Raw genomic sequence first — 27412 nt, 5'->3', positions numbered from 1 at the left:
CTAACTCATTCAAAATGTTGAATGAAACACTAGGAAAGAGGGTGGTAAATAAAACAAATACATCGTTGGGGTAAACCTGGCTTGAAGCCCCTTCAGGTTTTTTTTTAACTTCTGAGTTAAATCCTGCCTTATATTTTTACCTCTGGAAAAGAATGTATTAAATTTACCCTCTTTTACTTAAAAAAGGAAAAAAATAATAAGTCAAGTATTTAAGGACAACGATTGTTCTCCATACTTCACCCAATCTTTTTAAAATCCCTTGAGTCTTTTTAATGCAAAATGTATTTGGTTCAAAAAATCAATGACATGTATCAGTATTGAGGGACTCATGATTTAGAGGGTTGCTTAATGCAAAAGACTGATTTCTGTTATGATTGTTTTACTTAGTTTGGGTTCATTGTTAAAATTTTCATTTGAAGACCATGCCTAGTATCCTTTAGGTCTCCCAACTTTATGTCATAAGCAAATTTGATAAGCATAGCTTCTATGTTCTCATTTGGATCATGAATTAAAACTAAGTTGAGCTTTTCTGGACCAAGATAGCCATCTTATGTTAAGCCACCCATCCGGCTGCCCTGACCCCCAACTAGCTGGTATCCATCGGTTTGTGCTTTTTAATCTTTGGAAAAAAAAAATTCAACTTTTTAAAGTTATGTCAGCATCTAAACTACAGTTCCCTTTCTTCACAAGAAGAGGTTGATTTGGCAGTAGTACCCTTCAGGCATCTATGCATGTATGTTAGTTAGCTCTTGGTGATCATGTTCTTAGGCCAGGCTAACAAAACAAAAACAAAAAAACCTGATTAACAATTTGCTGGCCGCAGACATCAGACACACTTCAGAATACTCTCCTTTGATAAATATTTTGGTAACATTTGAACGTATACAAGAAATTCTAATTTGGTTATATGATCGATGTTTAATCTTCGTAAATGCTATTTAACCCCAGATTAAAATCTAAATAGCCCTGGCATTCCACATATATTATAGCTATTGCAGTCAAGGTTATCTATTAGCCTGCAGATTGATGACTACCTTTGGAAAGGGCCAGATAGTAAATATTTTAGGATTTGCAGGCCACATATGGTCTTTCTCACACCGTCTTTTAATTTTTCTTTTTCTAGCCGTTACGAATGTTTTAATAGTGGCAATCTAATAAACAGTACGTATTGTCTCGCTGCTTTATTTTATTGTGTTTTTTTCCCTCTTTATTTTTGGTACTATGTGCATGCACTGTCCTGGGTAGTTAGGTATCGACTTATTAGATCTTCACACTAATCAAGGGACATAAGTTCTACAGTTGTCTGTATTTCACATTGGGGAAACTGAAGCATAGCGAGGGTTAAGTCCCTTGCCCAAGTTTTCACGATTTTCCTCTTACAAAGAATTTCTTAAAAGTGTATCTTACATACATTAAAGGGTGAGAATAAGTGCGGAATGAATACAGGGAATTATCTATTTCTATATAAGGTAATGTGGCCTCAGCCTTTTCCATTTTTTCTTCTTCTTACCACAGGGTGCAACTGCAGATGTGTGTGTTTTCACTATATTTTGGAATGATAAACTGATATGAAAATATTTTAAATTACATGCCAAAAATGTCTTCACTGTGCACAAAATGGACAAAGTCCAAATGTTAGTTTAAATTTCATGTTATCTGCCGATCTTCCCAGAAGAATCTGAAAGATGTTATTGTTTAAGTCACATAGTTCTTTTGAATAATCTTTTCTTTGTAAACAGTTGGCAATCCAAACTCTGGATTTTTCCATTTAATGTTCAAAGGAAGCTCATTTTTAAGATTGTTTTTAATCAGCATATCTGTCACCTCTTTTTTAACCTTTTTTTGCCATTACTTTCTGGTGCTGGTTGTTATTTGACTGGCAACTTTAAATTGCTACTCATTTTCTTCTGTAACACTGCAATTTCCTATTCACCAAGACTTGCATTCCCCCTTGTTTCCTCTAAAACTGAATATTAGTGGTCGTTTTTTCTAAAAGCTGTAATTTTGACATTAACCTTGTTTCTTCTTTTAATTGGTGTTTTCCTGTCAGACAATGGTAGGGGGCTGATAATGGGTGTTATTTATTTTGAGAATCCTGCTTCAGTGGAGCTGTTGTGAAATAAAGGCTTGAAATGAAAGTACTCCTTAAGACCTCTGACAGTGGTGTGAATAAGAAGAAAAGAGAAGGAGAAAGGAAAGAGGGAGAAGTAAGGGAGGGAGCAAGAGTAGCACTGGAACGTCCTCATCAATTCAGAAATTAAAGGCCAATTTAGAAGCAGGCAACCACAGGGTTTCTTCAAACTTAAATATAAAGCCATGTCTAGGCCCTTATAAATCCAAGTTGCCCCCCCCCCAGCCCACTGGCCACTGAACATGACGACAGCTAACTAACAATTTTTCCTTCAACCCATGTATGATGCACATTTAAGAGGAAAACCCACAGCTAAGGGAAAGTGACCATATTAAAACCCCTTTTCTTAGGCAAACAAGTACGTATTCACATTTTTTATCTTTTGCTGGTTTCCCTCTCAGTGGCTACACTGCAGCTAATTTTGTCACCATTCATTGTTGGCTTTTTTGAATGTGTTGTAATAAATTGTTTATCTACAGCAAGAAATAAAAAACATACTTTTGAGGAAGGTTCCCCTTACCTAGAAATGGTTTGTAAATCTAAAGCAGTATAAGGAAATAAATCATACGGAATTTCAAACCTAAATCCTTTTCTATTTTAATTTGGACAAAGAAAATGGGCTACAGAATTAGATTTAGGTGCTATCGTATTTAGTGTACACATCTTAATTTACTTAACAGGTTTTAAGCATTCCTTCAAGCCTGACAAATAATAGTTCCAATCTTAGTTCTCTATTTTTACACAAACAACAGTTGAAAGAAAACATGTTAAATATCTCTGAAAATTTCAATTAAAAATCAGAATTTTTAAGTGCTATCACAGATATCCATTATTTGAAATGAACATAACTGTTTCAACTTTTTCCCCCCTCGTTTCCATAGCTTTTTTAAGAATTATCTAATTCTAAGGATTGGTTTCCCTGCCTCCATATTTTAATTAATAAAACTGTGTGTCATTTTTAGCATGGTAATCTAATCAATAGGACATGCTTCTACCAGATTACAATAATTAGAAAACATCGTTTATAGTAGAATCAACATTATTTTTTTATAATGTAATAAATTGTGATAAAAATAGAATACAGTGTACAAGGAGATCAGAACATGGAATGTTTTTACATGGTGCATTCCAATCAACACTTTTTAAAAAAATGGTTTACTTCCCAATTTATTCAAGAACCTAGTTGATTATGTTTTTTGTGTTCAGGGACAAATCTTTGATGTCCCTTTAGCTAGTCTTTTTTAAGCAAGTTCCACATGCAAAACCCTGAGTGGTGTTTTCAGATAGTTCACTGGAAATGCTGTATGGAGTTCAGCCCTTGTCCACTAGGAAATGCTGCCAGTCACAAGCAGTGGGGGGAAACCCAGATGCTTCTTTTCCACATTACAACAAAACATTTATTGTGCAGAAAGGACTGATCTAATCAGAAAGATGTGCTTCCATAGAGAGATAGGTGGATATTTAAAAGGTAATTACGTAGGTATATCTAGAAATAAACACTTACATATAAAGAATGCCAGTAATTGTTAGATACTGGGAAGATTTTCAAAATTTTATTGATGTATAATATCCATTCAAAAATTATAGGCAAAGAACTCCATGAATTTTTACAAACTATACTTGTATAATCAGCACCCAGACCAAGAAACAGAATATTATCAGCACTCCTGAAGCCTCTTCTTCCACCTGGAGTGTTAACGCCTTCCTGTCTTCCAACAGCATGGAGTAGCTCTGCCTGTTTTGGAACTTTATATAAATTGAAGCATTCTGTACATACTATTTTCTGTCTGACTTCTTTCCCTAAACATTTTGTTGGCGAGATTTAAACACATTATATGTAGTTGTAGTTCTTTCATTCTCATCCTATCTTGACTATGCCTTGATTTCTTTATCCATTCTGTTGTTGATGGGTTTGGGACAATTTCCAGTTTGAGGTTCATATAAGTGTTATATAAACATGCTTGAGCAGGGCTCTGGGTTAACAGATGCATGTGTTTCTGTTGGCGGCTTCCCTAAGAAGATGCTGGATCACAGGTGTGCTCGTCGTTCGGATTTATTGGACAGTGCGGGTTTCCTACCATGGTCTTACGTAGTGCCAATCTCCATTCCCATTGGCAGCAAGTGGAGTTGCTCCTCATAGCTACTGACACTCCATCTTTTCTGTCCTTTTCATTTTAGTCATTCTAGAAAATATGTACCACGTTTCCCCAAAAATAAGACCTAGCTGGACAATCAGCCCTCATGTGTCTTTTGGAGCAAAAATTAATATAAGACCTGGTATTATAGTATATAAAGTTATATTATACTATACTCTAAAGACCGGTCTTATAATAAAAGAAGACCGGGTCATATAGTAATTTTTGTTCCAAAAGACGCATTAGAACTGATTGTCTGGCTAGGTCTTATTTTCGGGGAAACATGGTAGCAGCCTTGTGCTGTTCTAATTCTCATTTTCCTGATGACCACTGTGATAAGTGTAAAAGCACACTGCCACAATAATCATATCCTCATGATGATTTGTACTGGTAAGGAAACTGGGTGTTACTGGATTTGTGATTTACTCAAATTCACTCAGCTTGGTTGTGGTAAACAAGGATTAGACACGGAGGTTTTGCTCATTAATGAGGCCCATAATGATACAATGTTAGAGTCAGAAGGAAGTTTTGAGATCATGCCATCCAAAAGTTTCGCACGAATAAAGCAGCTGAGACCCCGAGAGTTGGCTGTGTTAATCACATCAGGCATTAGATTACATTTCCTTTGGTTCCGTCTGGTGGGACACACTGGCTTAGACATCTGGATTCGATTCTGGGTTCTACCACCTACCAGCTGTGTGGCTGAGTCAAGTCAAGTCATCTGCTTTCTCTGGGCATCTATTCTTTAATGAGAGCTATCTGAGCTCAACAATGTTTTCTTGTGTGTTTATAGCCTCATAGAAGACAATTACGATAAAAAGTGCAACTTACCGTGGTTTATAGCTGACACAGAGTTGAGTGGTCTTCAATTGCCAATATTTCCCCTGTGCCATGAATGCTGGTCTTCAGCAGCTGGACGCTGTCCTTATTTTTTGACTCATATTCCAATGGTCTACCAGGTAGCTCCACCTGGATACCCACAGACACCCCAAACTAACATGTTCCACGCACAATGTATCCTTCCTCTCCATTTCAGCAACTCCCCTCCCCAATCCTACTTGGAAATCTGTTCCTCTTCCCTGTTTCCTGTCTTAGTTTTTATTGCTGACCTTTACCTGCATTCCTTTTTTTTCCTTTTTTCCACTGCATTACCACATACATCATTACATTACTACTCATCACCATGCCACTTTCTATTGGAATCATTTTCTAACAGGGTCCGTAGCTCCAGTCTCTTTTCCCACTCTTTCTCTTTTATTTAGCTTCTGCTATCTTGAAGACTTTATCTTTCTATATTCTCATATGACCGCACCCTAATCTTGGTACAATACATGAAAACATATTTGATAATTCTCTATGGAAAATGAGACGAAATCCAAATTCCATGCTTTGCCATTCAAGATCTTTTAAAATCTGGCACCTACTTGTCTTGCACACCTGAGTTGAATTTCCTGCTGTTTGTTTTCCTTTGCTGCTTCACCTCCGTGTCCCACCACAGACCACACTGCATTCCCTGCGTGAGACATACATGTTCCCATTCACTTAAGAAACTGCGGATCCAGAATATCCTTTTTGTCTACACCTGTTCAATTCCTACTGATTTCCTCACCCCGGAAAGCTCCTTTCACCCTTCTTCCTGTTTGCCCAGATCATCTTTACTGTGTCATCTCTGCTTTCACGTCAGTCATTGCAAGTTCTACTGCAACATTTCTCACACGGGGCCCTCCTCGTTTGTGGGTGCGTCTACCCTGCCTCTTTAAGCTCCTCAGGCATCAGGATTGGGTCCATCCATTGTCATAGCTCCTGTGCTACGTGAACACAGATGCTCAGGGACTAGTTCTTTGAATGTACAAATGAATTTATTGAATTCATTGAAGAGGTGAAAACCCAGGCTATCCTTACTAGTAAAGTACCAAGATACTACTTTCCTCGTTTGTTATTAACATGCTCATTTTGTTTCTTTGCTTTTCTTGTCATCAATTATTTGTTTTAACTAGGTGTTTGCAATAATGGCATTTTTGTATACACCTCATGTCATCTCTTTGCAATTATGATGTCGGAAATCTGAAGATTTGTGTGGGACTCCTTGAGGCTTTAAATTGACTATTATAGATGACTATCCTCTAAGAAAATTTATCCTAAAAAGTAGACGCACCAAAAGTTGCCAAGTGTAGTGTGTATAGTGTAATGGAGTATATTCTCTTTGTTGCCCTCTTCAAATTTGGTCTGCATCCGTTTCCATTTTGCAGTGTGTAAAACTGATTCACTAAGCTAATTATGTAATGGTGAGCATAGATTGATCATAATTTTGCTTTTAGAAAAAATCTTAAAAATAACCCCGAAATCTGACATATGAAAAAAAAATCCAAATACATTTTAAAATTAGAAATCATGCAATGCCTAAGTAAAACAAACAAAACTCCACAAATAAATCTTCTCTGAAATACAAAGCCCCAGATGGTTTATAAGCACATTTTTAGGGGGGAAAAATATATGTGTGTGTGTGTGTGTGTGTGTGTGTGTGTGTGTGTGTGTATAATATATGTATATATGTATATATAGACATATATATGTGTATATATACATATATACATATATATATATATATATACATACATATATATATAAGAATCGACTACTCATAAATGTATAAATGCTTCACATTTTCCTTAAGGTACTTTATGTGGACACAGTCATCATTCAAAAAATTTGCCTTTAATTTAAGCTTTAAAAACCTAAGAATGCTGACTTTTTTTTTTTAATGCTGCTTTAAGAATACATTATAAAAACAAGGTAGTGGCTCTCTTACAACAGAAAAGCCTTGAAGTTCTTTAAAATAATTAGGGTAAATAACAGTGCACTAGGAAAAGTTCATTTAAATTTTCCAAAATGGTTTTCCCCTTAAAATATTACAGATTTTACAAATACTTTCTAAAGAATAGAAATGTGCAGAACAAAGAAAAGGAACATTTTCAGGCAAATCACAAAAAGAAAAACTAATAAGGGTTAAACATTTTTTGCACTTTGTTCAAACCTGCATATTTTGATTTTGTTCTCACTTAAGTAGTGCTAAATTATAGTATGAAGCACATGTTAGCAACTACTTTCAATAGCCACATTATCCAGGATTACTGGCATTAAACAGTAAATTAGCATTAGCTGACTGCTATTGTTTATAAATTAATTTTTTTCTGTTTCTGTGAGTTCTGTGAATTACATTGTATAATCTCCCTGCTCTTAAGGGACATGGGGTGTTACAGTGAAAATAATTGTGGCCTAGAAACTGAAGACTTAGAAACAGAATGTGATTTGCCACTAAGTGGCTCTGTGACCTTGGATGAGTCACTTAACTTCTGCTGACTCTCTTTTAAAGTCGTTGGATTGGAACTAGATGATGTGTGAGGTCTTTTCTAATTCTAACAGTAAATGACTCTTCTTGGGCCCATATTAAAGAGGATTATGCTTATAAAATACTGCTATTCTAGATGCAGTCCTTTCGCTACCATTTTTTGTATTAAGGCTCTTCCAGTTGAAAGTGACTAAACCCATCTCAAAAAACCCGAAGCCAAAGAAATACTTTGTTGGCTCACAAAGCTGAAAAGTCTAGGAATAGAATTAGGTCTCAAAGTCTGGAGGGATCCAAGGGCTGCAAATGTGACATCAAAATCCAGTTTCTAAATTTTTTTTTTCTCAGCACTGCTTTCCTTTGACTTGTCTTCATTCTGAGGCAGGTTCTTTTCATGTGGTATTCTCTGGTAACTCCAGACTTGTCATCTTTACAACAAGCAACACCAGTGCACGCGTATTTCCAACAAAGTCCCGAGTGGCCAGGTCTAAGCCATGTCCTCTCCTGGTACTGATGGACATGAGCGAAGATAGGCATGGTGGTGCATTTCCACTAGAACAGAGAGGGGTGGTTCCCCAATGGAAACTGAGTTACAGCTTGCATAATAAGGAAAATAGATACAGAACAGACAAAAATGACAGAAGTCCCCTGCAACTATGCGATTTGGGTGACTTCTTTGTGATGTTCGTGTCTTTCCCCCTTTCTATACTGCCAGCTCCTTGGATAGCAAGAACCATATTTATTTACTGTGTATCTTCCATCAGACCTATCACTGGTCTTTGAAATGATTGGAAATGGTCAGTGTTTCAGTCAGCCTCCCATTGCAGTGACTTTGGGAACCACCACAGCCTTCGAGCCCAGGCCAGGCACTGGGCCAATGACATAACACAGTGGGGTTCTAGGACCGGGCCATTTCTGCCCAATGCTGTACAGAATGCCTGGCTCATATTAGGCCCTTATTAAATACGTGCTGAATGGATGGCATAGAAGCCACACCATGGGGGAATAACTGAACTTAAAAGTATTGATTCTGGAAAAGAACAGACTCAGGGAAATGCAAAAAACTCTCCTCCTCCATCTGAATGGCTGGCATGAGGAAGAAGCCTGAGATTGCTGTTTCTCCATCTTTTGTCCACTATGGGCAATTTTGGATTGGGAGCTTCCCATTGGGTTGGTCAACACTTTGTTAGGCTTGCATGGCAGCCTGAGGCTTTCCCGATTTGCTTCCTTCCACTTTCCTTTCACATTTTCTGAGCCGCATCTCATCTGAAAGTTTTCCTTGTCTAGTCTTTTTCCTTCCCCTTTACTTTTCACGGGTGTTGCCTCTCCCAATAATCCATTGCATTCCTAACTCTGTCTCAACATCTTCCTCCTGGGAGACCCATACTTGTAAGATAGGCCTTGGGCCTGGATTATTCAGCACTCATGTGGCCTGCTTTGAGGACCCCCATCTCGGGTGGTAAGCAGGGCACGTAGTGTTGCCCAAAGTGGTGACTACATTGCTAACATCACAGGTAGTCACCTAGGACAGTGTTGCAGTGGAGGGGAGCACCCGGATTGCTACAGTAATTCAGGGCTGTGAAAGTGCAGTGCAGGAAAGGGGTGAGGAATAACGCACGCCAAGAGAATGCATTTCCTATTTGTTGTTACTAGATTGAACTGCAACACAAGAGAAGAATAATGAAAAACTAAGGGAAATTAACAAATTGGAAACTGAAAAATTGAGGGGACCTCTGTGGTAGCGTAACAAGCAGTCTTTATCTTCTATGATGAGAAAGCAGAAAAAGCCAAAAACCATGCATCGGACGTAGAATCACTGAGCTCCAGATGACTGAAGGCTGAGTGGAGGCTGGTGTAATGATCAGAACACTGGCTGGGGAAATCAGGAAGCTTGACATATGGGTGGGGGGATATCAGAGTAGATACCCCTACGGTATTTGGCTCCTCAGACTCCTTTGAACCTTCAGAGCCTATGTAGGGGCTGCTCATCCCCCTTAAGAGCCAGAATTCTCCCCAGTTGGGAAGACACTGAGGGGGTTTCTTCCCAGCAAGGCAATCAGGGCTTCCCTTCATCTTCTGCCCCCACCACTTCTGTCTGCCATGCTGATAACGAGGATGAAGTCTCCTGCTAGCCCAGCTGGAGCAGATGGGCTGAGCATGGTAACAGAAAGCAATCAAATCCTAAATTTGCTACAAGAATTAGCCAGTATATTCAGCAGAAGCTGAGGAAGCACCCCCGAGATTAGGTTTTGAGGGTGCTTGACTGAGGTAGCCAGAACAGACTGGATAAAAGAGATTTATTGATTTTGGGGGTATTCTTTTGGAATATAGGATTGCACATTAGCTGGGGCCTCAGGACATGATATGCAGCCTTTGATTTGGTAAATGTGGTTGTTCCTTTCTGATCTAATCAAAAAGGTGAACAGAAACAGTTTACACCCACACGGTGTGGACAATATACATTCACAGCTTTGCCCCAGGGCTATATAAATTATATTATAATATAGTCCTAAGAGATCTGGACCATCCAATATCCTTCAGAATACCACATTTATCCATTGCAATGAAGATGCTATGTAGATCAGTCAGATTGAGTAAGAAGCAGCTAGCATACTGAAAGCCTTGTTAAGACACATACACCAAAGGACAGGAAATAAACCATATGAAGATTCAGGGGCCTGTCCCATTAGTAAAGTTTTAAGGGCCCAGCAGTCAGAGATATGCTGTGATATCCCCACCAAAATTAAAAAAAAAAAAAAAAAAATGGCTGCATTCTGTATACAACAAAGAAGAAAGAAGCACAATGTCTGGTAAGTTTCTGTGGGTTCTGGAGACAACAATTTCATACTTAGAAATACTGCTTCTGCCCAAATACTGGAGGGCAGGGCTCTGGAGCAGGTCCAGACTGCATTTGCAAGCAGCCCTGCTGCGACCGTACGATCAGGCAGGCTCTATGATTTTGAAGGTGTCAGTGGTGGAAAAGATACAGAGGAGTTTACGGCAAATCTCAGTAGGAGGAGCTCAGTGCAGGCCCCTGGGGTTCTGAAAGAAGTCCAGCCCATCTACAGCGTAGAAATACACACTTTTGACAAACCAAGACCAGCAGAGGTGATGATTGAGAGCAAGGAGAGTTTAGAGTGGAGTCTCAGAGAAGGAGAAGGATGAATACCAGTTCCAAGAAGGACTGTAGTTTGTGTGAGAGAGAAAGACCCACTAGAATCTTGGAGGGCTTCTTAGATCTCCCTTCTGGAAAGAACTTGCCATTCAGCTGTGAGGAATGCCGGAAGCTGACAGCCTCCAGGGGCAGTGCCTTCAGAATGTCACAACTTATGAACCAAGACCGTTCTTCCCTGGTGGTCCTCAAAAAAAGTGACTGAGCATGGTGGGGCTATGAGGGCCTGAACACTTCTACCCAACATGGAATTCTCTGACACACAAGCTAAACTCCCAGTGTTTCGCAGTTCGAGACTCTCCCTACCCAATTCTGCTTCCTTTCACAAATCTCAGATTTATAGCCTGGCCTAAAGGGATTACTTGCCCAATCCTGCTTCCTCTCTCTTTACATTTTGCAGGCATCACTACCTATCCCCATCCCACATACACCTAACACCTCCTGCACTCCTCCCTTCACTCCATTTAATTCCCTTTCACAATAACTACCTAAGTTGAGAAAAATTCTGATTTTGGCTAAAGTCTGTATTGTCCACCTGGTTCAAGAGCACTTGAACTTTCCTCTACCTTGGTTCATGGAGATTGTCCCCCAGAGCCCCATTCAAGTAATCAGTAACACAAGAAAGTTTGCTTCAATGACCTTGATTTTAGTCTCATTTCTGAAAACTGTAGTGTAAGCCATAGCTCGGTGGTGACCAGACTGGGGCGATAATTTAACTTTCAGGAGTCCTTCTTCACTACTTTTTATATTTGTACGAAAATAAAATTTAGTCTTCCTTATTTCCTTCCTGTTTTATCTTGCAACAAGTCTCTCTCAAAAGAGTTTCTGATTAGATGGTGATAATGGCATCCATACCACAAAATTAGGTACACGTGAGAAATATGGCTACTGTGAATGTTAAACATAGTTTTGCATCCTTTCGTCATGTGTTTCCCATATTATTCTGAAGTTAGAGTCTCCAAATACTATTTTGAATTATTTGTTCGTTTCGTCCTCGGTCTCAACAGTACCTCTGTCAGAACTCTGAAGATGTCTTCTATCACTGATATTTAAGAAACACTGATTTTAAGAGAGGAATCTGGTTTCCTTTTTCTGACCGTTTTTTTTTTTTTCCTGTTATTAGTCTTTTCCTTAACTTTTATTAAGCTATCTTTGAGTTCAGAAGGCTGAGAGAATTTTTCTTTTAAAAAAGAAAGCTTGCCTACCAGCCAGTTTCGTATTTTTCCCCAAGCACTTACCAGTCTAATCTTTTTCCCATTTAAAATGAGAAAGAGTTTAGCAAGAACTTGACTTGATGTAAGGACAGGAGCTTCAGGAAACTCTAATCTCAGTGACAGCTTTAACAAACCAGTGCTGCTCTCTGGCCTCCTACATATTGAACAGGACCTGCCTTCTGGCCCCTCCAGGTAGAAAAGTCAGCCTCTAAAGCACATTTGTGAGGGCTCTGTGTTCGCTCTTTCTTATGATTTTCTCTTCTGTACTTTCAGGACCTCGAGTCTTTGCAATATATTCCCTACTTTTTCAGAAGCAGAAGAATTTAGAAAGGGAATCGGACTTTGGTTTCCTTGGAAATAGTCACTCCACTTTTACTATCTGCACAGCATCCAAATTGGTGATATTTGGAAATGTTAAGTCTTTAAAGGAGTTTCTTGTTTTCTGGTTTTCTCTTTTCATAGGAAGAAACCAATGACACATTTTTTAGACTAAGAAGGGGAGACTCTGGCCTCAGAAAAAAATAGTACTAGAATTATCTGTAACATCATTTGTTGGTTACCAAAAATTATCCAGGTTAGTGACTCTCAAACTTTGGGGTCCATCATACTTGTAATCACTTGGAGGGCATGTTGAAACTCAGACTTCTGGGATCCACTCTCAGAGTTATTTATTCAACATGTGGGGGTGAAAAATTTGTATTTCTAAGAAGTCCTTATGTTGGTGATAATGATGGGTCTGTGGTACTACCCTTTGAGAACCATTGATCTACACCATTCCTATCATTACCCAATAGGAAAAAAAAAGCTCCCTAAAATTTCTATGAGCATTCCTTGAACTAGAGTGTCATGCACATTTAATATGATAACTGAATGAACTTCATCGGGAAAGTAAAAATACCTGATTTATTTTAGGACAAATTATTATTAAGATATAAACACTGTTATTTATCTTCTCAGTCTGATTGGTGGTATTACATTTCTTTGTTTCTTACAGGAAAAATACATGTGGCCAATTATTTGTACAACAATAAGCTATTTTAGTTGTCTTAATTTTTCTTTAGTTGTCCCAAATATTTACTGGAGTCTGTTGCAATTTATAAAGTTTTTCCATCTGTAAACATGGGGCTAATAATATGTACTTTATAGGGTTGTTATGAGAATTAAAGAGAGAGTGTGTATAAAATACCTAACATAGTGCCTGACTAGTAACATTATCAAGAAATATTAATTTTGCACTTTCATTTCTTTACCCATCTTCACGCCATTCATTCTTTGTGGGTATTTTTAAAAATATGTATTTTACTCTGAAAAATCATAGAAATAAGAGAGGGGAGGTGGAATTATTTTTCATTAGGTATTAAAGGAATTAGAGATTTTTTTGTATAAAGTGGGAATTAGAAAATAGAAATAACACCTTCAATGCAGACTAGGCATGTTGTGGTAGACTATTATTGTAAACTCAAATGTTTTGATCATACTATTCTCAAATCCATGTCATAGCAGCCATAATATTAGCTTGGTGCAAAGTAATTGTGGTTTTTGTGATTATTTTTAACCTTTTAAACCACAATTACTTTTGCACCAACATGATAGCTTCCACACAGAAGAGTGTTCACATGTCAGGCACTGGGCTAAACACTTTATATCATTTACCTTATTTCACCCCTATCAGAACCTATGAAGTGGTCTTTTCTGATTTTTGCAGATATTTGTTTGTTATCTCCTCCTCTTGCCTAGAGCGAAAAGTCCATGTGAGCAGAGGTTATGTTTTATGTTCTGTTGTAGACATATAGCTTAAAAGGATACTTGGCACATAGTAAGTTCTCAAGGAGTACTTTTTAAAAAATAAATCCATGCATCAATGAAAGGAAATAAATGAAAGGAACTCTTCTTCTCTGAGAGCTTAAGTAATTTGCCTCAAGTCCCTGGTGTGGTGAAAATCCAGGCCCTCTGACTCAAGTTTTCCCTCTCCTGACCCCTAACATACACTACAGAATATAGGCCTTTAAAACTATTATTATAATATCTAAGTTTCTCTATAACTTTCAAATAGTAACCACTGTATGTGTAATATTGAAAGTTACTATAACTTTCAAATAGTAACAACAGTATGTGTAATATTGAAGTGTGCTTGAAAAGAAACCTGGAGTTTAGATAGAAGTTTAAAATAATCTCAAGTTGAAGGTTGAGGATGTTTGGTAGAGAATGGTTGGACGGAGGAAGTTATTTTATAGGTATATCTTGCCTTTGTGCAGAACCAGATTATAAATGGTAAGACATTTGAGATTACCAACAAGAGATTCTCTAATTCTTAAACTGTCAAATACCTGCAGTCATTCCCTCAATGAAAGGTGTGATTGAGGCTTTCTAGAGTCCAGGTTACTTCCAAATTAAAGACTTAAAATGTAAGACCCAACACCATAAATCTCCTAGAAGAAAATAGAGGAAATAAGCTCTCAGACATTGCCTTTAGTAATATTTATACAGATACATCTCCTCGGGCAAGGGAAACAAAAGAAAAAATAAACACATGGGACTACATCAAACTAAAAAGATTTTGCACAGAAAAGGAAACCATCAACAAAATGAAAAGACATCCTACTGACTGGGAGAAGATATTTGCCAATGATACATCTGATAAGGGATTGATATCCAAAATTTATAAAACACTCATACAACTCAACACCAAAAAAACAAACAATCCAGTTAACAAATGGACGGTGGACCTGAATAGACATTTCTCCAAAGAGGACATATAGATGGCCTGTAGGCATATGAAAAGATGCTCAACGTCACTAAGCATTAGAGAAATGTAAATCAAAACCACAATGAGATACCACCTCACACCTGTTAGATTGACCATCACCAATAAATCAACAAACGACACATTTTGGTGACGGATGTGGAGAAAAGGGAACTGTTATGCACTCATGGTAGGCTTGCAAATTGGTGCCGTCACTGTGGGAAATGGGTTGGAGGTTTTCCTCAAAATATTGAAAATAGAACTGCCATTCAATCCAGCAATTCCACTCCTGGGTATTCATCCAGAGAAATCCAAAACACTAATTCAAAAACAACATGTTTACTGTAGCAATATTCACACTAGCCAAAATATGGAAACAACTGAAATGCCTTTCAACAGACTGTTGGATGAAGAAATTGTGGTACATTTATGTGATGGAGTATTACTCTGCCATAAAAAAGAATGAAATCTTACAATTTGCAACAACATGGATGGACTTAGTAAGTATTACGTTAAGTGAAATAAGTCAGACTGAGAAAGACAAATACCATATGATCTCACTTACATGTGGAATCTAAAGAACAGAACAAATGAACAAACAAAACAGAAACAGACTCATAAATACAGAGAACAAACTGATGGTTGCCAGACGGGAGGTGGGTGGGTGGATAGGATGAGAAAGGTGAAGACATTAGGAAGTACAAATTGGTAGTTACAAAATAGTCATGGAGATGTGAAATGCAGTATGGGGAATGTAGTCAATAATACAGAAGGTGCCAAAAAATGTATACACATTTTAAGAAAGGAAGAAACTATTAAAATTGTAATAATATATACCGATAACAAAAGATTAATACAAGTCACATTTGACTTCGGCATTTACAAGAGATGCTCAAAGTGGTTACCATCAGCGTCCAGAAACTTCTGATTACGGCTAACTACTGCTTGAGCAACATTGACCAAAGTGTCCACCTGTATACATTTTTTTTGGCACCCCTGGTATTTTATAAAAACTATTTATGGTGTCAGATAGGTACTAGACTTCTCAGAGGAATTACTTCATAAATTATACAAATGCCTAACCACTACGCTATACACCTGAAACTAATGTAAAATAATATTGAATGTCAACTATAATTAAAAAATATATAGTCATGGGATATAGGGTACAACATAGGGAATATAATGGATGGTATTGTAGTAATAATTATGTATAGTGTCGGGTGGGTAGTAGACTTGGTGTTATCACTTTGTGAGGTTTGTAAATGTTTAATCACTACGTCATTTTGTTGTATACCTAGAACTAACAATACAAAAAAAAAATTCTTGAGGGGAAGATTTATGCCCTTATCTCTGTCACTCGTGGTACTTCTACTTGCTGCCTACAATTTAAATGTGGTAGCTGATCATCTTCAACTGTATTAGTTCAACACCTTTGGTGAAGCAGCAAGATAGAAGAAGGAGCCCAGGTTCTGCATGATAATATAGAGTACATCTGTCTTGGACCTTCTACTTTGAAACATTTACATGAGAGAGAAATAAACTCCTATCTTATATAAGCAATTATTAACTTGAGTTTTTGTTACACAAAGCTGAACTGACTTCATATACAGTGTAGTTTACTTCTATAATGTTCAATGTTTCTTTTTAGAAAGAGTTAAACATGACGAAATCATAATACGCCAAGATTTTTGGCAACAAGGAAATTTCCAAGTGGAAATATTTTGTATCACTCTACAAACTGAAACAAAATAAGACTGGCAAAACTTTGACATTTGAACAATGACTTTAGATATTTTCCCTCATATATAATAAGTTATAATTCTCAATGAATCCTCCTCAAGTTTATAGATTTCTTTGGCTATGACCACACAGACCACTTTTTAGGAGGGATTATTTGTCAGTCAAAATAAATAAAATTAAAACAGTCATGCTAGTGTCTTAGCTTTGTGCAAAGGTGCACACATTTCTCTGATACACATCCCTTCTTTATTCCCCTGAGACACGAACACTGAAAAGATGTTACTGTAAATAAGTCAGCCAAGAAGCTGGTGCTTTTAGAAGTTTCATCAGCTGTATATCTGACAGTTGGAATATAATTCTTGAACAAGATTATTTTAAATTTTATGTGAAATGATTAATTTTTCAGTAGTTTATCTCTGTGAGATATGTCTTTGATTACAAATCACCAATAACAAGTAGTGATTAAACTTCAAAAGGTTGACTTACTCTTATTTGGTCTGTATCTTGAGCAGCTGTCCAGGGTACTTAAATAAAATTAATTACTATAAATACTTCAATTACAGATCTTTCCCTTTTTCTTTTGGATTCTGGGTTTGGGAAAAGTGAAGGTGCTTTGCAGAATGATTCAGTCAGTATTTCCATGTTGAACAAGAGTTTGAAATCCTCCAGCCTGAGCATAATGATGAACAATAAGAAAAATATTTGTGGTTGCCTGTGTAAACCATGTTAGAAAGATTGTACAACACTTTGAAAACAGCGTTATGATGCTTTGTGTATGGTATAAAGATAATGTGATCAAAGATCATGTCTATATAAATTAGGAACTTAAAGTACATTGACTCCAATAGACCCCCAGTGAAAAATTTCTTTATCTGAATTCCTAGGTGGGTCATCTTGTCCTCTTAAATTATGTCCCAATTAAGGGAGGCTCAGAACTTCCAGAGGTGCCTTCTTCAGATTCTGAATAATGAAAAACCTCTTTCTGTTATGGGACTTAACCTAGCTCCTTATGTGTTTTGTCTTTCCACCCCTTCTGGAGTATCATTCTGATTTCGGTATTCCCATCACTTTCTTGAAAAATAGAAGGGAAATTAAGTTTCTGGCCCCAGATCTTCAACATTAAATATTTACATTGCTTTGCTTAAAACTATACCCACTTCCTGGAGGACCATATAAGAAAACAAAGTGTTGTACATGAAATAAAAACTAAGTACAACATTTATAATAATTCATGATTTTATAATAAGCAATGCATAATTGCATAAAAGCATTTTTACTCTTCATAAAATACAGCAAAAAGACTGTTGAAACTTTTCCTTTTATGGAATGGTCGACAACTTCAGACTTGCATACTATTAAGAGAGCAGTTTTCAAAGTGTGTGGGTTGAGAACCTTTTCAGGGTGTTCTTGAGGTCAAAACTATTTTATAATAAGATTATAACACTGTTTACCTTTTTGATTGTGGGTGGTTGAGCTGATAGTGCCAAAGCAGTGAGTAAAACTGTGAGTAAAACTTCATGCTAACGCCCGAACAGTGACTAAAACTGCTCGGGCGTTAGCATGAATCAGGCAGCGGCACCCAACTGTACTGGGAGTCAGTGTATTCGCCCTGCCACATTTCAAAGTAAACAAGCTACCAGTTTCATTTCACAATGCCCTTGTTCGTGAAGCAGGGAGAATTATTAACTTTATGAAATCTGGACCCTTGAACATATATCTTTTAAAAATCCTTTGTGATGAAATGGGAAGTCCACCTAGAGTGTTTTTGCTGCCTATCTGTAAGTATCTAAAAATAAAATAAAAATACTTGTGCCATTGTTTGAGTTACAAGCTGAACTAGCCAGATTGCACATGACAGCTACCTTTTAAGAAACTACTTCTTGGTGAGTGTTGATATAATAGCAAAGAATATCCACAATTAAATAACTTGCCCTTGACCACTGAACCAGTGTCCAGCCAAGTCAGAATCGGAATTTAGATCTCCCATCCCTACCCTCTATCACAAACACTGCAGGTCAATCGTTCTCACATATGGTGCCTACGCCAACTGTATGACTAGCACCTAGAAACTTGTTAGAAACGCAAACTATCAGGGCCACCTCAGACCTCCTCAGTAAGATCCTGTAAAGGTAGGGCCTAGAAGTCTGTGTTTTAATAAGCTCTTTCTGTGATTCTGATGCATGTTAAAGTTGGAGAATCACTTCTCTAGATGAAGAGACATAACTGTTAAATAAAAACAGAATGGTTGACTCAGCATGTGGCATAATAAAACCATTTGTTTGATTTGTTGTGTGATTAGGTTTATACACTATCCTAGCCTACTGAAAATGAGAAATTCAAGTAAAAACTCATGTAGTATGGGTGTTTTCATTTTGAAAAAGACAAAATCAATTTGAAGTAATTAGTCACTCCTTCAATCAATCAGACACAGGATTAATAATTTTGCAAGTGATAAAATTCAGTGAAGAAAAGAGTCCGTTGGCTATGTAAGTATGCATACCTGGAAGAACCAAGTCAAAGAGAAATAAAATTTCCCCTTAGCACTAGGTCTAATGTTCACTGAAACAAACAGTAGCATGGGATACTGGATCTGTGGAGCAAGTCCCAACCCACATCTTAGTAACTCTGTGAAGGTTCTAATTATGCTGACAGTAATAGGAGAAGCCAACTAGAACCAAGATTTGGGACTCCTGTATAATTACAGGTAACTTCTCCTAAACACAAGAACTATTTCAACTCCAAAATCAAATTCATGGTCATAAAAAAATAAGCACAAAACAATTTTAAGATTGATGTTTACAAACAAATTAGTCTTTTGAACATGTTGAGAGTATTTAGTTATTTTTTATTAAGTCTAAGTTTAGCTTTAGTTAGATTCTATTTGCACATGTTTTGGAATAATATGAGCCATGAAAAAACAACAACAACAGCAAACCCCCAAGGTTTAGCATGGATTTGAGACCCTGTCCCCCTCACCAAATTTAAAACAAAACAAAACAGAACAAAACAAAAACCCAATTTCTCCTCTCCTACTGTCTGCTGCTGAATTAAAAAAAAAAAAAAAAAAAACGTAGCTGAAGGATTTGCCTCTCTTTTAACTAAACCTGTTCTCTTTCTAGCTATATGTTTATAAAGTCCTCTGAGAATCAGTTTAGCGTAATAGCTTGATATATTCGGTGTTTGATATAGGTAGTATTAATATGAAAAAATTCTCAGTACTCTCCTTATATATTATATATAGACATACATATATTATAAATACTGATTTATTAGACATTCTCTCTTTATTCCTTAGTTTCTCTTCTGGAATATCAAGAAAGACTATATTGCTAAGTTTATGTTATTTTTTCCCCTCCCCTGACAGTATAGCTCTGCTTTTCAATGGACTACAGGACATATTAATATGATGGCAAATTTATCAGTAAGAGCTTGAGTTCAGCTTGAATTAAAGGGCAAAGATGGAAAATTGTTCAAATCCAGTATTTAACCCCTTACGAAATGTAAAATTTCCTTCCCAGGATATGGAGGGCCCTCCATGTTAGCTCATGGCTCTTCCTAGACTGAAGACTCATCTCTCAGATTGTTCTACATCATCACATTTTTCTTTTTAGTAGAAAAAAAATCCCTCACTGCAGTATGATCACTTCAAAAACATAGCATTTCAGTAAAAGGCGTTTCTTACCTTATGCAATACATATAGTATTTTAATTCCATTTATTTTGTTTTACTTTATCTTATCCTGATCTCTGTGTATTATTTTATTTTCCTTTTAAATATTTGACCAAAGCAAAGCGAAACTTGGATACAGTCAGCCTTTGTAGCTCCTCTCTCCTACCTGTCATTGGCAGCTTCTGACAGCCAACAGTAAAAAGTCAAAGTCAAACCATTTACCTCTAAGTAAGTGGAAATGAATAGATATTTTTATCATACGAGCAAAAGGCACACTTGTACACTGACAGCAAGGATGAAGATGTAAATATGTAATTGTGATAGCTGTGTATTTATCATATGCATGTATTCAGGGTTAAAACATCATACAGTCTTTCTCTATATCTTTACTTACAATAATATGTAGATTTTAGTCCGGGGGGGGGAGAATATAAAATGAAAAAGTATACCTTTTAATACTAACTGGAGCCCTTGTGGTTGGATGAATGCCAGAGCAACTTTCAAAATATTTCACAACAGCTGCCAGCATGTAAAGATTTTAACTGAAGGAGCAGAGTAATGAAATCTGAATTACTAATGAGTGAATATACTTATATTTTGCTTAAGGTCCTTAATGAACATGGAGATAAGCAGATCCAATAAGGAATTTGTCTCTCATGCGTGCATACCAAAGTTCTGAAACTATATATGTAAGGACAAAATACTGAAACAGACTTATCATATGCATTTTAAGGTAACCTACTGTGCAAGTCTTCTTTGAGTATTCTGTGTGTTTCTATTTTAGAAAAGAAAGTTTCTGGAGGGCAAGAACCATATTAATTATCTTAAGTATGAGTAGTTGAAAGCTTGGAACTTTTAAGTTGAATGTGCTTGTTAAACTCTATTTTAATGGTATAAAGTATAATTGAAGTAGCTTCAGCATATCTAGTTTTGAATGTCTAACAACAGCTCTCACATATTCTTTGAATTGGGACAAGTTTACCCTTGGAGCTTCCAAGACAAACACCTTCCAAAAGGGAAGGGAAGCAGGGCCACATATTTCTATTCTGTAAAATAAGTAGTCAAAGACATAATCACTGGTCTTTTCGAGTCATAGAATCGATACTGAAACAATTAAACAAGAATGGGTGATATGATCTATAAATACTATAACTCATTGTTGATTGTGCAGAAAGACTTTAAAAGGGACAGTACTTTTCTAAAAATTCTGCTCTTTTAGGCCAAAGAAGGTTTTCCCCACTTTGGGATCATTTGGCGTGTGGGGACTGTCTTGGAATCAAGGGGATCTAGCTTGGAATGTTGCATTACATTACTGGAGTCGCAAGTACACATTTGCATTAATTCTGATATTTTTCTTTTAAGGAAAAAGGACCATACCACATACACTGTACATGAGTCTTTCCTGAACCTGTTCAAGAATGTATTCCTAGGACTGGCTCATCAGTATGAGCAGTCAACAATAGCAGGGAAGCTGTGTTTCTAGCGTGGCCTCTGAACTACCCTGATGTTTGACTCTTTCACTTGAGATTTCCAGCAGGAACCACTTGTTTTAGGTTTCCCCATCAAGCCTCCATCTAGGTTGACCTAAAGACTAGGTGGCAGGCACAATAACCCCCAACTCCCACCCCCACACACGATGGGCCAGTAGTTCAGACACATGCTATGTTATAGAAAGCCACTGCCTGCATCTATGTTCACTTTTACCCTCACTCATCAGCCGTTTACTAGTGTCCCTTTAGCCTACAGTGTCGGCCTTGACCTGTATAGTCAGAGGAGAACTTTTTCCAACCTCTAAAACATTCCTGACCTCTCTGGAATTGGTGTGAACTTGCATTCCTTTCAACAGGAAAGCCTGCGCTGTACCAAGGAGTCGTTGAGATCTCCTCTTCAGACAGGCCCTGAGGATGAGAGGTGAGGAGGGGAGAGTGCAGAGACCTAAATTAACCCTCATCGTTTGGCCGTGGTACTCAGAGTGGGACGAGGCCCCCCATCTGTGACCAGATCCTTAAAGGAGGCTTTCCATGTACCCCGGCCTTCCCATCCTCTCACCTCCCTACCCCTCAACCCCCGTTCCATGACCTTGCATTTGGCCTCTGAACAAGCTGTATCCCCCAATGAAATGCCGTGAAGCTAGAAAAGGACCCCTTTCCAGCAAGGAAGGAGTCAGGACCTCGATGAGGTCTGCAACAAACTCGTGGCGTCCACAGCGGACGCCACAGATGCTCATTACGATTCTTTTTACGTGCAACACGTGGGGGACGGAGCAGTTTCATATCTCCTGGTATTATCTGCCGTCCAAAGCATTTTCTTTGAGAGGAAAATGGAAACGCAGCTGCGCCGTGGGCCCGGCCAGCCTCTGTCTTCCCTCGGCTGCCGGGCGCGGTAGGCGCCTCCGGAAACTGACTCGGGTTAGGGGAGCACAGAGGTGGCCTCGGCTGGCGCGGGACGCCGCCGGGGCGCGGACCCGCCTTTGTGCGGATGGCTGTTCCCGAGAGCCATGAGGATGGAAGGGGACGCCCAGGTCCGCGGCGAGAGCAGGCGTCTGTCCCCTAGACCGTGTGCGGGGATGCTGGGCTGGGCGGTCTCTGCCGCGCTTGGCCTTGGCAACTTCTGGCCAAACGTCCCTGCCCCTGTGATTCCCAGTCGGCCGGCTGCGCCCCAGGCTCAAAGGGTTAAGCAGGTGCCTCGCCCCGCGAGGCGCTATTGGCCGAGGGCCGGGGCGGCGGTGCCGCGGCCACCACGCTCCGCCACATCAACTTGGGTTCGCGCGCCGGGCGCGGCGGCCACTGGTCCCGTGGCAGCAGGGCCAGGGCCTCGGCGCGCAAGAGGGAAGGAAGAGAGAACCAGATGGGGAAACCTAAAACAGCACCAGAAAAGCGGGTCGGGGGTGGGGGCGCGCAAGAGGAACGGAACCTGAACCCCGCAGCGCGCAGGGGCTGCACCCTCTGCCTGGCAACTACAGTCCCGGCTCAAGATGAGGAAGAAAGAGGAAGGAAGTGGGACAACAGGGGTCCTGGGCGGGGGGGTGGGGGAAACCATCCACTTTCACCGCCCCCACCTATTAGGGGAGAAGTGCAAGTTGTCATTAAAACGGCGGGCCCACACCACAAGCATCGGTCCTCTCCCCCTAAAGAAACACCGATGTAACAATGTGGAGAAGTAACTGGGAGACACGAGGAAATAAACGCACGTGCTTTCTCTTTTTGTTTCCCTGGTGGTTGGAATTCGCAGAGTTCACTTCAGTTGTGGCTGCTAATTTATTCGTTTCATCGTTCGAAAGGGGCGTATAGAGATGGATCATGGGGGGCACAGCCGGCTCCCCCTAGCTGGACCTGCAGTCCCCACCTTGCAACTTTGTCCAAGACCAGCCCGCCCGCCCACTAGGAGAGAGGAGAGTCCCTTCCTCTAAAGAGAGCAAACTCTCCATTGCACAAAAGCGGCTCCCCCCTCCTTCCTCTTTTGCACACCATCCCTCCTCGATAAGCATCAAGTTCTCCAGCAGTCCAACTTGCAGTGGGCAACCCTAGCGCTGCCTGGTGTGCAGAAGACGGGCGGAGAGGGGTCCCGCTTGGGAGGGGAGGCTCTGCGCCCCCATTCCTGCACACGCGAACTGGAATCCAGGTTGCGGGAAGCCGCGGGAGGCTCGAGCTTGCCTGGATGGTGGTGGCTATTTCCCTGGAGAAACCGGGATAGAGAGCGCCCGTTCTTGCACTTTGGGTCGGAAGTGCGCGGTGTGTGTGTGTGTGTGTGTGTGTGTGTGTGTGTGTGTGTGTGTGTGTAGAGGGGGCGGGAAGGAAAGGCACCCTCCGCTGCCCGTCATTCCCTCGCACCGGCCGAGTCCTCGACAAGCCTCCGGGTGGTGCATCTTTCCTCCGCCACCCCCTCCTCTTCTTCCCTCAGCTGGGCTCGCGCGGCGCAGCCGGAGCAGCCAGTGAGAGCAACATCCTGGAAAGAGGGGGGAGCACCCCCGCCCCCCCAAAAGGGGAAAAAAGGCCCCACCCTGACACGTTTTGCTGTTTGCAAGTCCCTCGCACGCCCCCCCACCTCCTCCTCGCGCTCCCGGCCCCCCCAGCCCGCTGCGCGCACATCAAAGCGCCTCTCTGCCGCGCACAGTGGCCGCGGCTCACTAATGGGATTGCAGGCTGGTGCCTGGCTCCGCTGCTGCCGCCGCCGCTGCTCGCTCTGCTGCTGCTGCCGCCGCCGCCCGAGCCCCAGCCCGAGCCCCCGCCAGTCCTCGCTCCGAGCCGCCGTGCCTAGGGGACGAAGCCGCGGCGATGATCCGAATCTTTCCGGATTTCAGCGTGCAGGTGACGGCCGCGGCAGCCGGCGGGGCAGCCGCGGGGGTGCCGGCCGGCGCGGGAATGGGGAGGGCCGGAGCCGCGGCCAACGGCACCCCGCAGAACGTCCAGGGCATCACCTCCTACCAGCAGCGGTGAGTAGTCCCGCCTGGGCTGGGGTAGTGCCCTCGCCCCGGGGTGCTGGGGTGGGACTCACTTTGCCTCCTGGTTTCTGCGTTACAACACACATGCACATCGCCAGGGCTCACTTTGCTTGCCCCTCGTTCTACAGATGAGAAAAAAAAAAAAAAAAAAAAGAATTCACAATTCGGATTGAAAGGCACTCTAGTGTACTGGCAAAGTGAAATCATCCTTTGCCCTCTGCCTGGCCCCAAATCCAGAGCCTCAGCCCAGCGTAGCCAAGGAGTTTGCAGCGAAGTCTGAGACACCGCACAAGGTGCTTTTGCAAAGTTTGGGATCCCGAGCCCCTTCAGCGGAATTCTCTCTAAGCCTCTGCCGGCTGCGGACCCGCGCTGACGGGCAGCCAGGGCGGCAATTGATCACCGGAGGCTGATTGATCACTTGTTTCCAAACAGAATAGGGACGATTTTCACGTGTAGCTGTAGACTTGCAATTCTACATAATAGTGTTATCATGTCACCTGTTACTACAGGGAAATACAGCATGAAATCCGAGTCTCCTCCGCGCAGTTAAATATTCATCTTAAACGCATTATAATGCAAATGCCTAAGATTCAGAGATGTGAGTTAGGAAGCAAATTTTACAAAGTTAGGCTAGGTGGTGAGAAGGAAGTTTAAAAGCATGACTTGTTTGCATTTTCCCCAAATATTTCTAGACTTTAAAAAAAAGACAATTATGGTGGTGACATTGAAATACTGAACATGCTTTGATTCAATTAGGAAAGAAAGGGAAACAATTTACCACCACCAACAGCCCTAGAACCCTAAAGTTTTTCCTTGAGGACAATTTGTGATGTTCCAAGATTTTATTGAAAATGCAATCCACAAAAATGTGCTGAGAAAAACTAACAATCTAGTATGAAAGGTAAGCTTCTCATTTGTGGGGCTCAGTTTTAGAAGAAGGGAGAAAAAAAGAACACACAAAAGTGTGAAATTAAATATTTGTGTTTCCCAGATTGTACACGATTAAACATCTGAGAGATTTGCCAATGGCATTTAACTTAAAATATACACAATGCATAATTCAAATAACAGTTCCTATTTTTACCTTGTATTTCAAACTTCATTGATTTGAGAACCTTTGATTTGAACCAACAGTGTTTAAACTGAAAAGGTTAAGATAATCTATCATTGCCATATTTTGTGCCTTCTCACCAATGGCCCAGTGACCAGAGCAGATTTTGCATAACACACAGTTTTCCAAGTTGATGCCCAATATTGCAAATATTCTGTAGAAGACTTCATTATATGCTCTGAGAACTGTCGGAAGTTTAAAAAAGAGAGTCTTGAAAATAACTCAAAAAGAGGCTATTCCTTGTCAAAGAGATTTTTTAATTTAAATTATGCTAGTCTTGTTTTACTTCAGTGATTACAAGAACCTTTAATACAAAAGATCTGGGAATCTTTTAAACATAAAGGACTTAGAAAAGAATTAGATTTTTCCTTTTCATGGTTCAGGTATGGTTTTTTGTCACTTATAAAACATTTAAATGACAATAGACTCTGGCGGTCACTTTAACTTGGAAGTACAGGCAATAGTCACAATAGTCTGGTCTGTGAAGTAGGGATCAAGGGTCAGAAATGTCAGATGGCCTTTGGCCGATTTCAGGGCATTCCGGGGACCTTCAAGTAACCCTTAAGATATAAATTGGGCATCAGGGGAGGTCGCGAATTCAGCCTGCAGGTTTGCTCTCAGATTCTGTCCTTCACCATAAAGATCTTCCCAGGTCCAATTGTCCTGCGAGTCAGGAGTATCCAGGGGTAACCCTCCATAGTTCCCCCACTCCAACACTGAAAGAAGCACCAATTCCTGTCACGTTCATCTTTGAATTAGGGCCACTTTATCAAGTCACTTAATCCTACCATTAGTCCTAAGGATAATATTCAACTGCAAAATTTGGCCTTTGGGATGTATTTTTCCCTTTCTATGTTCTGTCATATTGATGGAAGAGAAGGTGCTATGTGTGAAAAATGTAGTCTTCTTTGGTTACGTTACTCAAATATGATGAACACCTGTTACTGCCTTTAGTTTAATTTGGGGACAGAAGTGTGAGTCGTGGGGCAAGAAGATTATTGGCAGGTGTTTAAGGGAGGGTCTGAGTGAGGAGTCCAGTCCCCTGTCCTCTGACACCTCATTGGGAATGTAGGCCAACATGCTATGCTTTAGTGGCTTTGAGGGGCAGACTTAATTTCCACCTCAAGACCTGGATATGATTGCTAAAGGGAATGGTGACACATCATTTTACCGTGGTGGGGTCGGTGCAAGCAAAGGGTGGCATTTCAGGAGAACACAAGCTTTTCTCACTTGTCATTTTTGGGCAAAAACACCCTAGGCTTCCTGTCGTGGAGCCAAAACTTCCAACTGGCAACTTTCACCCCCCTCCCTACCAGCCCATGTATCTTGCACTCAACACTCTCCTCTTAAGTTCATTTTTCAATCACTCTCATCTTCTCCTACCTGTAGAGTGTACTCCAAATAGAATTCAAACACCATCATGCAGATTAAACACCTCTGCTATGAAAAACACATGGTTTCAGTTTCCAACTCTCAACCTCACTTTACTGGAATAGTAAGACCGAGTAGAATCCCTTTTCAGGTTTTAGGCTGAAAGTAAAATGCAAAGCCTCATATATGGTTTCCGCCTGGCTCTTTCATTTATCCAGAGTGGAAGTGCTTTGGGAGTCGTTTCCCTTTCCTGGTTGACACCTGACTGACCCAAGTCTCTGCCCCCCATGCTGCCTATACCCGACAGAGCGGTTTAGTGGAGAGATGGCTCTGATC

General features: G+C 40.1%; 1 protein-coding gene across 13 annotated transcripts in view; it reads left to right on the top strand.

Annotated features, from left to right (window-relative positions):
• Nucleotides 1-24090: 24090 nt before the first annotated feature.
• The window catches only part of NPAS3 (neuronal PAS domain protein 3), an 850867-nt gene continuing 847545 nt past the window's right edge, over nt 24091-27412 (top strand). For all 13 annotated transcript variants that reach the window (XM_081050527.1, XM_081050528.1, XM_081050526.1 and 10 more), the window contains exon 1: nt 24091-24585. In XM_081050527.1, the coding sequence (XP_080906653.1) occupies nt 24428-24585 (158 nt within the window). In that variant the 5' untranslated portion in view covers nt 24091-24427. The remainder of the gene's footprint in view (nt 24586-27412) is intronic.

This window comes from Rhinolophus hipposideros (genome assembly GCF_964194185.1).
Source record: "Rhinolophus hipposideros genome assembly, chromosome: 5".
NCBI lineage: Eukaryota > Metazoa > Chordata > Mammalia > Chiroptera > Rhinolophidae > Rhinolophus > Rhinolophus hipposideros.
This window is presented reverse-complemented; position numbering and strand designations above follow the sequence as displayed.